This window comes from Panthera leo, chromosome B4, assembly GCF_018350215.1.
Source record: "Panthera leo isolate Ple1 chromosome B4, P.leo_Ple1_pat1.1, whole genome shotgun sequence".
Taxonomy (NCBI): domain Eukaryota; kingdom Metazoa; phylum Chordata; class Mammalia; order Carnivora; family Felidae; genus Panthera; species Panthera leo.
In genome coordinates this window covers 16943640-16957266 of record NC_056685.1, presented here as the reverse complement: position 1 = coordinate 16957266, position 13627 = coordinate 16943640, and the positions used below count along the sequence as shown (strand labels likewise).

Sequence of the window (13627 nt, the reverse complement as noted above, 5' to 3'; positions counted from 1 at the left end):
CCAGGACTGAGGTTGCCTGCTGTGGGTCCTGATCCACTCACTCCTCTATGTTTGTGATGTCCCTTCCTTTTGTGGTTTTTCACACGAGGAGTTTGGTTATCGACCTTGTCTCCACCCCTCTTACCCTTTCTGATATGGCCTTCTCTCTGTGACTAGCTGTGGAAGGTCTCTTCTCCCAGTCTTCAGACTTTCCGAATCAGTTGCAGTAGATACGGTTGTTGGTTTAGTGTCTGTGGTATAAGGTGAGCTCAAGATCTTCCTATTCTGCCATTTAACAACCACCCCCCACCCCCCCGTGTTTTCTGAGTTCCTTTTAGTTAATAAAATTTTTCTTTTCTTTTTAAGTTGAAAGACAGACTCTGAGCGGATGAGTGAGGTGTGTAGTATAAGGTGGCAAGAAGTTGATTCAGTGGCTTCTTAACCATGCACTGATGTCAAGTTGCAGGGTGGTTTTGATTTTTAAACAGTTCTGGGTATGAACTGCTGATGAATCATTTCATCACTTAGTGACCTAACAGTGATCTTATTATTATTTCTCACAGTTTGAGGGAATGACTGGGACCTCTGAGTGGTTCTCACTTTGAGTATCTGACGCAATTAGCAGTCACTGGGTACCTGAGGGAAGCGTCATCTCAAAAGCTTTCTCTGTCACGTGCATGTCTGGAGGTTGATGGTGGTTCTCAGATAGGACCTACACGTGGCCTCTCCCATGTGTACCGACTGGGCTTTCTCAGACCAAGTGGCTTAGGTTCTGAGAATGAGTGTCCTAAGAGCCCCAGGCAGAAGCTGTATCAACCTTTTATGACTTAGTCCAGAAGTCATGTAGTATCAGTTCTGCTCTTGTCCACAATAAAAGAAAAGGAACATTAGACCCCACCTCTTGTGGGAGAAGAGTCAATGTCAAATTGAAGGGCATGTGGGATGGAAGGTATTGGCATAGCTATCTTTGGAAAATATAATTTTTTCACAGTTTTAAATAATTTGTATTCCTAGTGCATAAATTTATATGCACAAAAATTGTTAACTGGACATGGAATAAATACTGACTTGAAAAATGAAAGAGCACAAAATCAATAATTCTTCCAGTTTACTTCAGGGTGACTTTTACCTGCTCCGTAAATTGAATTAATATGATTAAAATTCTTATGTTGCATACTAAGGTGATTTTATTTTATAATTTTTAATGTTAATTTTTTGAGAGAGAGTGTGTGTGAGTGGATCGTGGCTCAGATACCACAGATACTCACATTTCTTAGATTTTCTTTAATAAGCGTTTCTTCATTTGATGTATGTCCCAGGCATTTTCTAGAGACTTTAAATGGTGGTTTTCGCTTTTGTTACAGTTTTTACTAGTTACAATTCTTGCACCGGGGAGAAGGTCTGTATCCCCTCATTCCAAATGTTGTCCCAGTCTTATTGTTTCCATCATAAAATTGCTCCTAAATTATACACCACTCCAAACGAATGCAGTTTTAGAAATCACTGAAGGTTGTTCTAAGAATATATATTGAGGAAAAGCTTTGGATAAATAAAAATTTGGGTACTCCTAAACTGCATACAAGCCTTAAATGTTCATTTCATGGCTTTCTACTTTTGAACAAGAGAGATTTCTCTTGCACCAGGTATCTTTGTGGTCATTTGGTGATCTTAGTCTCAGACAGGTCTAGAATATTTTTAGGAATGTCTCAATTTTTGTATAATTACCCACTGCTTTCTGTGAAAATGGTACTTATTAAGAACAGTGAGTTCAGTGAGTTGGCATTGTCCCTATCCCTGTCAAGGCCATGGCATTTGCTTCTGCTCTGTACAAGGGTGCCTGGCTGGGGGATATGTTGAGGGGCTGAAGGCCAGCCTGTGCTCTGTTTATCATGGTGCAGAACTATGTTAACCTAGAGATACGCATACCTTAATTCTAGTCCATACAAAGGTATCTTGTGGGCTTGCTTGTCCTGTTTTTTAGGAATTTTCAGTGTCTAGATGGAAGTAACACTTGAACGCTAGTGTGTATGAGACTCTACATCCAAGGGGTGCCTGCGTGGCTCACTCAACTCTTGATTGCAGCTCAGGTCACGATCCCAGGGTCATGGGATCGAGTCCCATGTTGAGGTCTGTGCCGAGCATGGAGCCTGCTTAAGATTCTCTCCTTCTCCCTCTACATCTCTTCCCTGCTCATACGCTCACCCGCTCTCCCTCTCTCAGGAAAAAAATATATATACATCCAAAAGATACCTAATGCTATGGCAACTCAGAGGAATGGATTACTTCTTCTAGGGACAATAGAAAAAAGAGTTTAGGCTGAGGAGGTGACATTTGTTAGGGCTTGAAAGGGTAGATAGCATTTTGACAAGTGGAAATGAGTGCTGGGGCATCTCAGGAAAATAGAATTAGCAGAAGCATGGAAATAGCAAAGCTCATGACATTTTTGGTAACAAAGTGATGTGGGTTTTTTGGTTTGTTTTTTTTTTTTAACATTGGTGAATGTGGCTGAGTACTGAGAAAGGTAGCTAGGGAAGTACATGGAGTAGTCGAGAAGCTAGAGAAGAGGTCTTTATTTGTTAGTGTAAGGAGTTTATTCAAGAGATTTAGGTAGCTGTGGGAGAGTTTTTGGTTTTCTAAGAGAGACAATTTGGTATAAAAAAATAGTGTAAGGAACGTGTTAAATCGATGTTGGAGAGCTGGAAAAGCAAAAGGAGATCATCGAAGCATCCTGGAGCTAATCATGTGCAGAAAGCAGCTACTACCCCTATAGCTCTTCTGATCAGTAAGAAAAAGCCAACAGTCTAAGTAGAAAAAGGACAAAACAAGAGAGGTGACCATATAAAGGAAAAATAGAAATGGCCAATGAAACAACAACAATAATAACTTCTTTGATGAAGATTTTTAGGAGAATGAGTATAATCGTAATGAAAGTGTAAATTGCTATAATATTTCTGGAGCATTTTTTCAGTATGTACCAAAAACCTTAAAAATAATTGTTTACTTTGAGAAGATCTTCTGAGACTGTGGGTGAGAATGCAGGGATGGTTATAGGTGGAGATGAGTTAAATTGATAAGAGCTCACGTATGACAGTTGTGCAGTCAGAGAAAAGCAGGTGATCTTGTGGTTCTCAGAACATTGCTGTGGTTCCCGTGGGCAGTCAGCTGGCTTCCTGTGAGGGCAGTCAGCAGCAATATCTTGCAGTTATTAAATAGCAGAAATATATAAACAGACCGGTTTCATGATTTTGTCCAGTAACACTAAATAACTCAGAAGTCGGAGCGGAGAAAATTATTCATGTGATACAAGGAGATACTCTAGAGCATAGCCTTGCTGATGGCCATGAAAGCGAGGAGAGTGAGGAACCTCAGAACCAGTATATTTGACTAGAACCTAACAGGTATTCTTGTTTTGGGGGGCTGTCTGCAGTAGGGATTGCCGAGAGAAGTGTCCGCTCTCAGTATGACTAGAATGAATTCCAGGTCCTCGCTCTGATGAATTGTGGCTTGTGACATTGGGGATACAAAGTCTCATATGATTAGGCCTTAATTTGCACTGTGTCAACAGAATAACCCTCAATTATAATAATTACATTGTTAACCATTTTACATGTCAGAATTAGCTTTACCAGCTACTTGAAAGGAGAAATTGTTTTTCTTTGTAGTCTAGATGATGATTTTAAATTTCTGATAATAGGTTCTATCTCAGGAGTTTTCTTTTTTTTATTTAAATATATATATATATATATATATATATATATATATATATATATATATTTTTTTTTTTTTTTTTTTTTTTTTTTTTTTTTTGAGAGAGAGCACGAGCAGGAGAGGGGCAGAGAGAGAGAGGAAGACAGAGGATCGAAGTGGGCTCTGTGCTGAGAGCAGAGAGCCTGACACGGGGCTTGAACTCACAAGCTTTGAGATCATGACCTGAGCCAAAGTCGGACGCTCATCAGACTTAAGTCACCCAGGCACCCCTATGTCGGGAGTTTTCTATTCTACACCTATAGGCACATAACAAGTATGTTTATAATTCTCTTCACAGGAAAACCTCCATTCTTACGAGAATCTTTTGACCGAATTCTTCTTGATGCACCGTGCAGTGGAATGGGACAGAGGCCAAACATGGCTTGTTCTTGGACTTTGAAAGAAGTGACATCATATCAGCCATTACAGAGAAAACTCTTTACTGTGGTAGGTGATGATACTTTGATGTGAAAAAAAAAGTTGACCTTCGCTACTTTGATGTTTCAAAGACCGAGAAGCAGTGTTCATAGCAGCATTTCTCACAATAACCGAAATAGGGAAACGACCCACTTGTCTATCAACAGGTGAATGGATAAGAAAATGTGTACACATATAATAGAATATTACTCAGCTCTCCACAGGAAGGAAATCCTGGCACAACATGAATGAACTTTGGGAACTTACGCCAAGTGGTATAAGCCAGACACAGAAAGACAAATGCTGTCTGTTTCCATTTCTATGAGGTAACTAGAATAGGAACATTCTTAGAGATAGAAAGTAGAAGAAAGATTACCAGGGGCTGGAGGGATGGGGAATTAGTGTTTAAAATGGGTACAGAGTTCGCATTTGGGAAACTGAAAGGTTCTGGAGATGGGTGATGGTGATGGGTGCAGACAGTGTGAATGTACTTAATGCCACTGAACTGTACGCTTACAAATGGTTAAAATGTCAAGTTTTATGTTGTTTTATCACATGGAAAAGGACAGAGAAAACCCAGTTTAAATAATGAAGCTTTCATTTGTGTTGATCACTCTTTATTACAGGCAGAGGCAGAATTTCTTCACTGAGACATTTAATGGGTCTCCAACCTTCTGATACATCTTAAGAAGTCACTGAGTTGTTAACATCATAGTTGCTAACTGATGTGTAAAGAATGGGATATAAATGAGTTACTCTTTTTTTTATAGGGTTCCTGGATCATCTTCAGTAGTGTATTAGAAATGGGAAGAGTCCAGGAGAAGGGAAACACATCAATAAAAATGAGAAGTGACCATTCAGTGTAGAATATAGAAGAACCATAAAAGCTTGGCTAATTTCACTGGTCTCTAGCACGTTTCAAGAGAAACCCAAATAGAACATTTGAGGATTTCTTTCTGGCTTGCGAACGTGATTCGGTGGATTTCGCAGAATGTAGAGAGCATTTGATCAAAGATGACTTTGTTATTTTCTCTCAGCCCTGCAGTTATAAATACATAGGCTGCAGCAAATGGGTACCTGTGATTATGCAGTCTCTAAAGTTACCTTTGAGCATGTTTCTGCTCATCTCTCTAGTATCTCCTTTTATACCCAAAGGTGGCACTCAGGGTAGATTATTTAACTTTTTCTTCAGTCTTCAAGGAGCACATCCTGGAAGTTAAAACAGCAGACAGCAAAAAGGAAGCTTTACTTAGGGTTGAAACCCACTCTGAGTTGAGGGTACAATTAAGACACTGTTTTAAAAGACTGGGCTTTTTGTTCTTTTTTAGGTCAAAGCAGAAAGAACATTTTAAAAGGTTTCTTAGGAGTAGATGCAGTGATCTCAATGAAAAGGAATAGCTACGAGAGAGAGTTCAGAATATAGCACATTTGCCGTTTAGTGCGGAGTTGTGTTGATGGAGAACGTGGACTTTAATCAGACACTATCTTGTTTGGAACTGTGCAGCTTCCACACGAGTGACTTTAGGTACATTGTTTTCTTTATATGAGAAATGGGGACTATAAATCCACCTGATAGGGTCACCTCATGGGAGATAGTAACTATGCCTCGTGGTTATAAGTAAATTGAGAAAATCCATGTAAAATGCTTAAAACAGTAACTGGCACACATTTACAAAGTTTAAATTTTCATCAGCATACTCTAGTTAAGAAGGCACAAATATATACTATATGTAATAAAAATACATATATGTAGTATAGATGGTATATATTATTATATAGTTTATTCATACTCATAAATACCAGATGGCATATAGTGTGTGTGTGTGTGTGTGTGTGTGTGTGTGTGTGTGTGTGTGTGTATAATAGTATACTATGTATAGGATGTATTTTAAAGACTTTCATTAAAATGTTTTTAAATATTGGGGCACCTGAGTGACTGAGTTAAGCGTCCAACTTTGGTTCAGGTCATGATCTCACGGCTCGTTGGTTTGAGTCCCGTGTCGGGCTCTGTGCTGACAGCTCGGAGCCTGGAGCCTGCTTCAGATTCTGGGTCTCCCTCTCTCTCTCTGCCCCTCCGCTCATTGTCTCTTGCTCTGTCTCTTTCTCAAAAATAAATAAACATTAAAAAAATTTTTTTAATGTTTTTAAATATCTAGGAGTTTGAAAAGATACGGTTTTTAGTTATTTGGGAAAAATTAATTTTCTTATTAACACCTTATTTTGTGATTCATTTATTTACTGGACAAATATTCATTGAGCACCTGACCATACCACAATATGGACTGTTCTGGGTGCTATCAATATAGCCGTGAAAGAATGACAACCCCTGCCTTATTCATGGAGTGTCTATTCCAAATGGGGAGGAAGATATAAACAGATGCGTAAGTTATTATGTATAGTAACAGAGCAGACTAAAGAAGGGAAGGTAGGATTGCTGGATTTGAGTAGTTGTAGTTTTACCTGGGATGGTCAGGGAGGGCAGTCCTGGAAAGGTGACATATACACAGAGATAAGATTGTGAGGAAGCAATGCAGAGAATTAGAAGAGTTTCCAAGCCTGTGCACAGATCTTGAGGTGGGCCTGTGCCCTGTGTGTTCCGGAACAGCAGAGGCCAGTGTTGCTAAAGCAGAGTGAGCGAGGCATGTCAGAAGGGCAGCCAGAGGCCTGCTCTGTGTAGGGCTTTGAAAGCCACCGTAAGGACCTGGGCTTGGACCACGAGTGATAAGTCGAGACATTTGAAGGGTTTTGAGCTGAGAAGTGACGAGTTTTAAAAACACTGCTCTCCGGCTGCTGTCTGGAGATGATTGTAGGAGGGCAGACAAGGAAGCAGGTGGGCTGAGAAGGAGGCGAAAGACGGTGTAGCTTGGACCAGAATGATGGCAGGGGAGGTGGCCAAACTCTGGATATATTTTAAAGGTAGAGCCAATGGGATTTGCTAGCGGATGGGAGTGCAGGAGAAAGAGAGGCGTAAAAGATCATCTCCGGTTGGGGGCCTGAAAATAGCACTTCTCTAAAAGGTCTTGGAAGACAGGTGTTCAGTTTGAGACACGTCAAATTCGATAGTAGGCAAATGGAGAAGGCGATTGAATACATGACTACAGAGTTCAGAAAGGAGGATGGCTTACAAAGTGTACATGTGTGATTTGGGGCATAAAAAGGGGTATCTAAAGTAGTGAAAGTGAATGCTTACATTTAGGAAAGTCTTGGTTTCAGCGCACTAACAGTTCCAAGAGCGCGAAATGCACCTGGGCTGGAACACTCGACTCAGAGAGTGAGTCTTGATCATACAGAACATTTATCCCAAACACGTGAAAGGTGTCCTACAGTTATAAAATCCTGTAAAATGTTGATTTTGCCTTGTGGTACACCCGTAGTCTGATCACATGTTTGTTTAGGCAGTTGAGCTGCTGAAGCCGGGGGGCGTGCTGGTTTACAGCACGTGCACCATCACACTGGCGGAAAACGAAGAACAGGTTGCCTGGGCCCTCGCAACCTTTCCTTGCCTCCAGCTTCAGCCCCAGGTATGAGTGAGTTCGGTTTTCTCTGTGTAATGTGACAAGTCACAGAATCATGAGTGTGGCGATAAACACGAGGTTGTCATATGAAAAAATGTGTCCAGCGAAACTTGAGAAACAAATACTGCAATAGACAAACATGTTCCTCCAGTGAGATCCATTTGACATGAACAGAGAATTTCCACGTCCCAGCATTTTTCCCCGTCTTCATTCTTTGCCGTTGTGTTAAAATGCCACAGAGCTCAGGTGTACTTGTGTTACAGGTTTCTTTCACCTGTGGCTCTTGTTCAGTTTATGCAGACCTTTTTTTCCTAAAGAGTTGTTTATTCCTTTCCTCTCCTGGTCCTACATTTTGCTGGTATGGAGTATGTTGAGCATTTTTTTTCTCAATCAAATAAGCTGTAATAACTGGCATATCAGAAGACTAGCGGAGGGGAGAAAATGGTTCAGGATTATTGCTTCTTCACAATTTGTTACATAAAATATGTAACATTTTAAAAGTTTTCTTACACTTTATTTGACCTGTTTCGGTTTTTATCAAAAGTATATTATGTTTACCTCATGATGTTTGAGATTAATTTAAATATGTAACAATACTCACATTCAATTAGATACATTGAACATCTAACCTCAGTAACCTTCCTGTACAGAATTCTAGTAGGTAATTGGGATATATGAATAAAAATTGAGAGATGGTTTCTAGACTCAGAAGTTAAGATAACTGCTTTGTAGAGGAAAGGAAGACTTCAGAATTCACTTGAATTTTATGTGTGTGTGTGTATGTATAGACAACACTCAATATATACCTAAAAGAGAGAGAAACTTTCTGCCCAGGAGTTAATAAACGATAGGTTTTCAGTAGTACGCAAACGTTTGTGCATTGGTGACTGAAGTTAGGATTGTCGATCTTTTGCGGTCATGGTTCACACATATCACTCAGTTCCTTATGATTCTGTATTCTAAACCAACTGACACAGTCTTACTTTATCTCTTTGTAATAATTGTTCTAGTACATTTAAAAACAATAGAAGACATTTATCATCCAATTGGTGTGGGTCAGAGAAAGGCACCTTTAGGTCCGCTTTGGGGAATGTGATGATAAAGCTGAATTTGTATTTATTACTGTTGTTGATAATGATGTTTCACTGACTGGCCACTGTATGCCGGGCATACCACCACCTTCTTGAAGTCTTCGAACTGAGTACTTGATCTGTTTCGTAGATGAGGAGACAGGACTTGCTTAACACCACACAGCCAGGGCTGCCTGGGCGGCTCAGTCAGTTAAGCGTCCGACTTCTGCTCAGGCCATGATCTCATGGTTGCTGAGTCCGAGCCCCGCGTTGGACTCTGTGCCGACAGCTCAGAGCCTGGAGCTGCTTCAGATTCTGTGTCTCCCTCTCCTGCTCACGCACTGTCTCTCTTCCTCTCTCTCAAAAATAAACATTAAAAAAAAAATACATACAGCTAAAATGTGGCAAAGCTGCAGTACTTGATGAGCAGATGGGTCCTAACAGATAGTCATTCATCAGGTGACCATTTGTTACCACCGAGAAAAGCCGCACGTACATTCCACAGAGATAACATTTATCTATTTTTGGAAGTGGTGGTACTTATACCTCAATTTTGTCTTTTAAATTGTACACAGGCACATTTACTAATTATAGGATATTCGTATTTTTTTCCCTTTCTCCACACAGGAACCGCAGATTGGAGGAGAAGGAATGATGGGAGCCGGCCTATCATTTGAACAATTGAAACAGCTGCAGCGATTTGATCCATCTGTTGTGCCAGTTCAGGACACTGACATTGCTTCTCTCGGAGATGCCAGAATAGAAGACATGATTTGGCTGGCAAATAAAGATTGTATAGGTTTTTTTATTGCAAAATTCATAAAATGCAAAAGCACGTAGGATCCATAGAAACGAAAGTTCCAAACATTAGCTCTATGGTTTTGTTTGGTTTTCTTCCTTCCTTCCTTTCCTGCCTCCGTTTTTTTGTGTTTTTTGTTTTTGTTTTTTCTTAATCAAACTGTTGTCAGGCCTGGTGATTGATGACATAGTTGCTAAGGAAACAGAAAAGGCTGCCAGCTGTTGTACCAGGGAGCAAGAGGCTTAAGAGACCGCTTCACGGAGGAGGTAGTTGGGGGGTGGTACAAGATTATATTTTGTGTTTAAAATATGCTTTTTCTTAAGAATTTAGCACAGTATAAAGAAAATGAGATGCCTACAGATATCTGGAGCATATTTTCATTTGGGGTTTTGTGTTTTAATGTATGAAGAATACAAATCATTTTTAATGTTAAAATCTGTGATTATAACAAGAGAAATAAAATGAGTAATACTTAATTTGATAAAAAGTAGTGTTTTGTTCTTGAGAGTTCCTAAGGGGTGGTAGTTTTCTAAAAATTCAGGGCCTGGGAACTATAACGCTTTTCATGTACTCATAACTGAGGTGAGCATTTTATCTGAGGTTTTCTGCTTACTATTTGATCAGTCAACTCTTTGAAATGAAATCTGGACCTCTCCTAAATGGTAGTGTGTCTTCACCATGTTTACTTTTTTTTTTTTTTTCCATGCTTTTAAACTGAAAACTACAATGTTTTCTTCACTCTGTAGATTAAAATTATGAGAGTATTCCACAGTTTGGGTCCTACCTTTCATCATCCCCTGGAATACCTGTTCTGCAAGTTATTGTGATAACTGTGGGAACTGGCTTGACCCTTAGAGCCAAGCTTTGGTGTTCTGTTGAACATCAACACATTCACAGAACTCCCAACATCAGACAAAGCAACTGTGAGTATGGTAGATGAAGACAAAAAAAGGGCACCTCATGATCAAATCTGGAATCCAGCAAAATCCAGAACATCCCCTAAAAGTGACCAGACATGCCACTGTTAGCAGCAATGTGACTGCTCTTACTAAAAATTAATTATAACCTTAGGCTTGCTTCATCCTATTGCTTTTTAGAGAAGATATATTTAAGTACTCAATACCCAGCCCTTATACAGTATTAAATACATCTCAATGTTTTGTTAACTTCCTTTTGAATCATCTCAGAGTTTCTCAGCCTTGGGCATACAAGGTGGACAACTGGGAACAACTACCTGATAGTTTCCTTTTTTTCCCTCCTAGGTTTCTGTTCAGAATTTCTTCCATCTATTGTGTCCATCAAGATTGCAAGGTCTCTCGGATCAGGTAAGCTCTTCAGCAGGCCTCTTCTTTGAAGAAGCCTTTCTTGAATATCCTTCTCCGAGGTTGGCTTAGGCATTTCTGTCTTTCCATATATCCCTAGGACCTACTTCTGCTGCTGTCATGGTACTTAACACACTCACTCTTAGTTTACTGGCCATGCCCTTTACCCCTCCCCCCATGCTTGGGAAAGTCTTGGAGGCAAGAACCCTGTTTTTTCTGTCGCTGCTTTAGAGCAGATCATCAATACATGCTTATTTAATGGGGGAAAAGATATTTCAAGCTCCATAAGATTCAAATGTGTGACTGACTTCGTTATATCCTTCATTCTGCCTTTTATCCAGTAGATGTCGTTGGACTAAAGAGAAACACGTTTACCTGTGGCACTTCTGTCTCTAGAGCTCACCACATTTCTCCAGACTTCCGGTGTGTTTTAAAAAAATCCATTTCTTCCCCTGCTTTCTGCCAAGCCTTTTGTGCTAAGCTGGGATGAAAATCACAGACCGGGAGTCCAGCAGTAAACATGTAAACTGTTGATTAACACTGACAAATGTCAAAATACAAACAATGCAAGCAAAACTGATGAAAAATATTTGCATATTAAAAACAGCAGGACAAAGAATATTGTTAAAAATTGTTGCTTTGACATAGACAGTTTCAGTGGGTTTCTTTCCTTCAAAAAGTAGGGCAAATTGGAAAATAAAACACATTTAAAGGACTTAAGTTTGAGAAAAAAATAGAACAAAAGGGTAAAAAATCTGGGAAATGTGGAGGACAATTAATATATTATCTCTTAACATACTTAGGGTTAACATATTCTTGTGAAACAAAAACATTTCAGTTTAACAGTGAGTACATTTTACTTCAAAACCCTGTGCCATAGTTTACTTTAAATCGTAAAGTGAAGTACAAGTAGTTGAAAATACAATTTAGCCAGAATTAAATAATTGACCCAGAACGATCGAGTGGCTGTTTTCTCCAACAGTGTGACCCTTGACATAGAAATAAGATTAGTGTCCAAGACTAGTAGCATTGTATCATTGAGCAGAGGGATGAGGGTGAGGATTTAAGTTTGACATCAAGATGGATCTTCATTTTAAAAACGAAAGAATAATAAAAACAATCTGAATCAAGAATTGCCACACATGTAAAACTAATGTAGGAGAAAGATTACTCTGCTCGATCTTAAAGGATCTTTACCTACTGTACGTGATCATTTTATCCGACATCATGGGAACGTCGCTAAAGTAACGTCAGTGATTAGCGTTGCCGTTGAGAGAGCTGCTCCACAAGTGGGCACTGGTGTTGAAAAGAGGACGTATTCTCAGCTATCAGAATCATCCCTAAAATGGCAATTAATACTTCTACTAGTAAACAGTGCAGAAAGCCAGCTCTTTATTTGTTTTATATGAATGACTTTAAACCAGATTTGTTGAACAGTTCAGTGTAGCTGACAGTGAATGTTTAACAGGAATGCATAGCAGACCATGTTAAAAATGTGGCATTGTCCCAAAGTACAGTATGACTAAGACATCCTACATTTAGCAGCACCTTTTTGTAACAGTAACTTAAATGAGCAGTAGAGAAAGAGCATAGGAAAAACTGAAACGGATTTGACAATAAAACACAGAACTATTAAGGACATTTCCAGCATTTTCTAGGTCGACTACAAAGATCATGATTCTACAACTGAGTAGGTTAAGATTAAGCCTTTGCTGAGTGAAGAGACTAATTTTACATTCCACAAGTCAGTAAATCTCCCATTGCCCTTGGGATTATTTCTTCATTTACAAATTTAGAACACACTGTTTACACACATATAGATGTTCATGTCAAATCCTGCAATATAGTTCTTTTGAGGAACACTCTGATTTGGACTACTATGTTTCACAGTAAAGTGAAAAATTAAGAATCCAGATACAAATTTTAAAACCGGAATCTGTTGGCATGACTCGTTGAAAGATTAGTGGTAGCAGCAAGTAAGATAAATACCAGTTATATTTCAAGAATTTAAATATTCCAAAGTCATTAACCGGGATGAAAGTTCAGAAATATTTTATACAGGTAACTGTAACTGGAATATGGTTTCCCAATGATACGAATATTTTACATCAAAAATGTTTACGACTCCCGTTTTTATCTTCAGTAAATAAATTTGTCAACAGTACAGAGCTAATTAACAAAAAGATTAATTCTGAGGAAAATGTTTCTTCCATTAGCGGGTAAAACCCTTAAAGTGTAACTCATTTGTAAAACTGAGTTTTTTTGTGCAGGGAGGGAAATAAGGAGTTAAATGTGAAACAGTTTTACATATAAAGCTCCAAGAATATTTGGCAAGAACCTGGAATAATCAAAGAAGCAGAACAAAACTAGATGAACCCACTTAATAATAATTTTACAATGTGTAGATCTGAAGTTAGGCAATTATAGATGGGCCTTTTCCAGGGACAAACTTCAGGTGCTAGGTACTTGCACACCTAATACTGTCTTACCTGTCCAGTCATAATTGGACAAAGTGGACACATAAGTGACACGGAGAAGGTTTTAGCCTTAGCGTGGCAACCACACTGTGAGCTGCTGACAGTGCTATCTTTGACGCGTGGAGAACAGCATCTTCCGGGCTCCCCTTCAGAGCAGGTGTCTAACATAGGAAGATATTCTTAATGTTTTGTTCACTTCAAGTCCCCTCATTTTGCCCTGATTACTTCTGAAGAGCGGAAACTTTGGTTGTAAGAAGCACTTCTGGGTTTTGACGGACACTGGACGTGTTGGAGTTGGTGG

The 13627-nt window shown here is 39.2% G+C and overlaps 1 protein-coding gene across 6 annotated transcripts in view; it reads left to right on the top strand.

The window, feature by feature from the left end:
* The window catches only part of NSUN6 (NOP2/Sun RNA methyltransferase 6), a 77643-nt gene that overhangs the window by 54185 nt on the left and 9831 nt on the right, over window positions 1-13627 (top strand). For 4 of the 6 annotated variants that reach the window (XM_042945045.1, XM_042945042.1, XM_042945043.1 and 1 more), the window contains 3 exons: window positions 4025-4173; window positions 7539-7664; window positions 9356-10852. In XM_042945045.1, the coding sequence (XP_042800979.1) occupies window positions 4025-4173; window positions 7539-7664; window positions 9356-9568 (488 nt within the window). In that variant the 3' untranslated portion in view covers window positions 9569-10852. The remainder of the gene's footprint in view (window positions 1-4024; window positions 4174-7538; window positions 7665-9355; window positions 10853-13627) is intronic. The other 2 variants (XM_042945040.1, XM_042945046.1) reach the window with 2 other exon arrangements.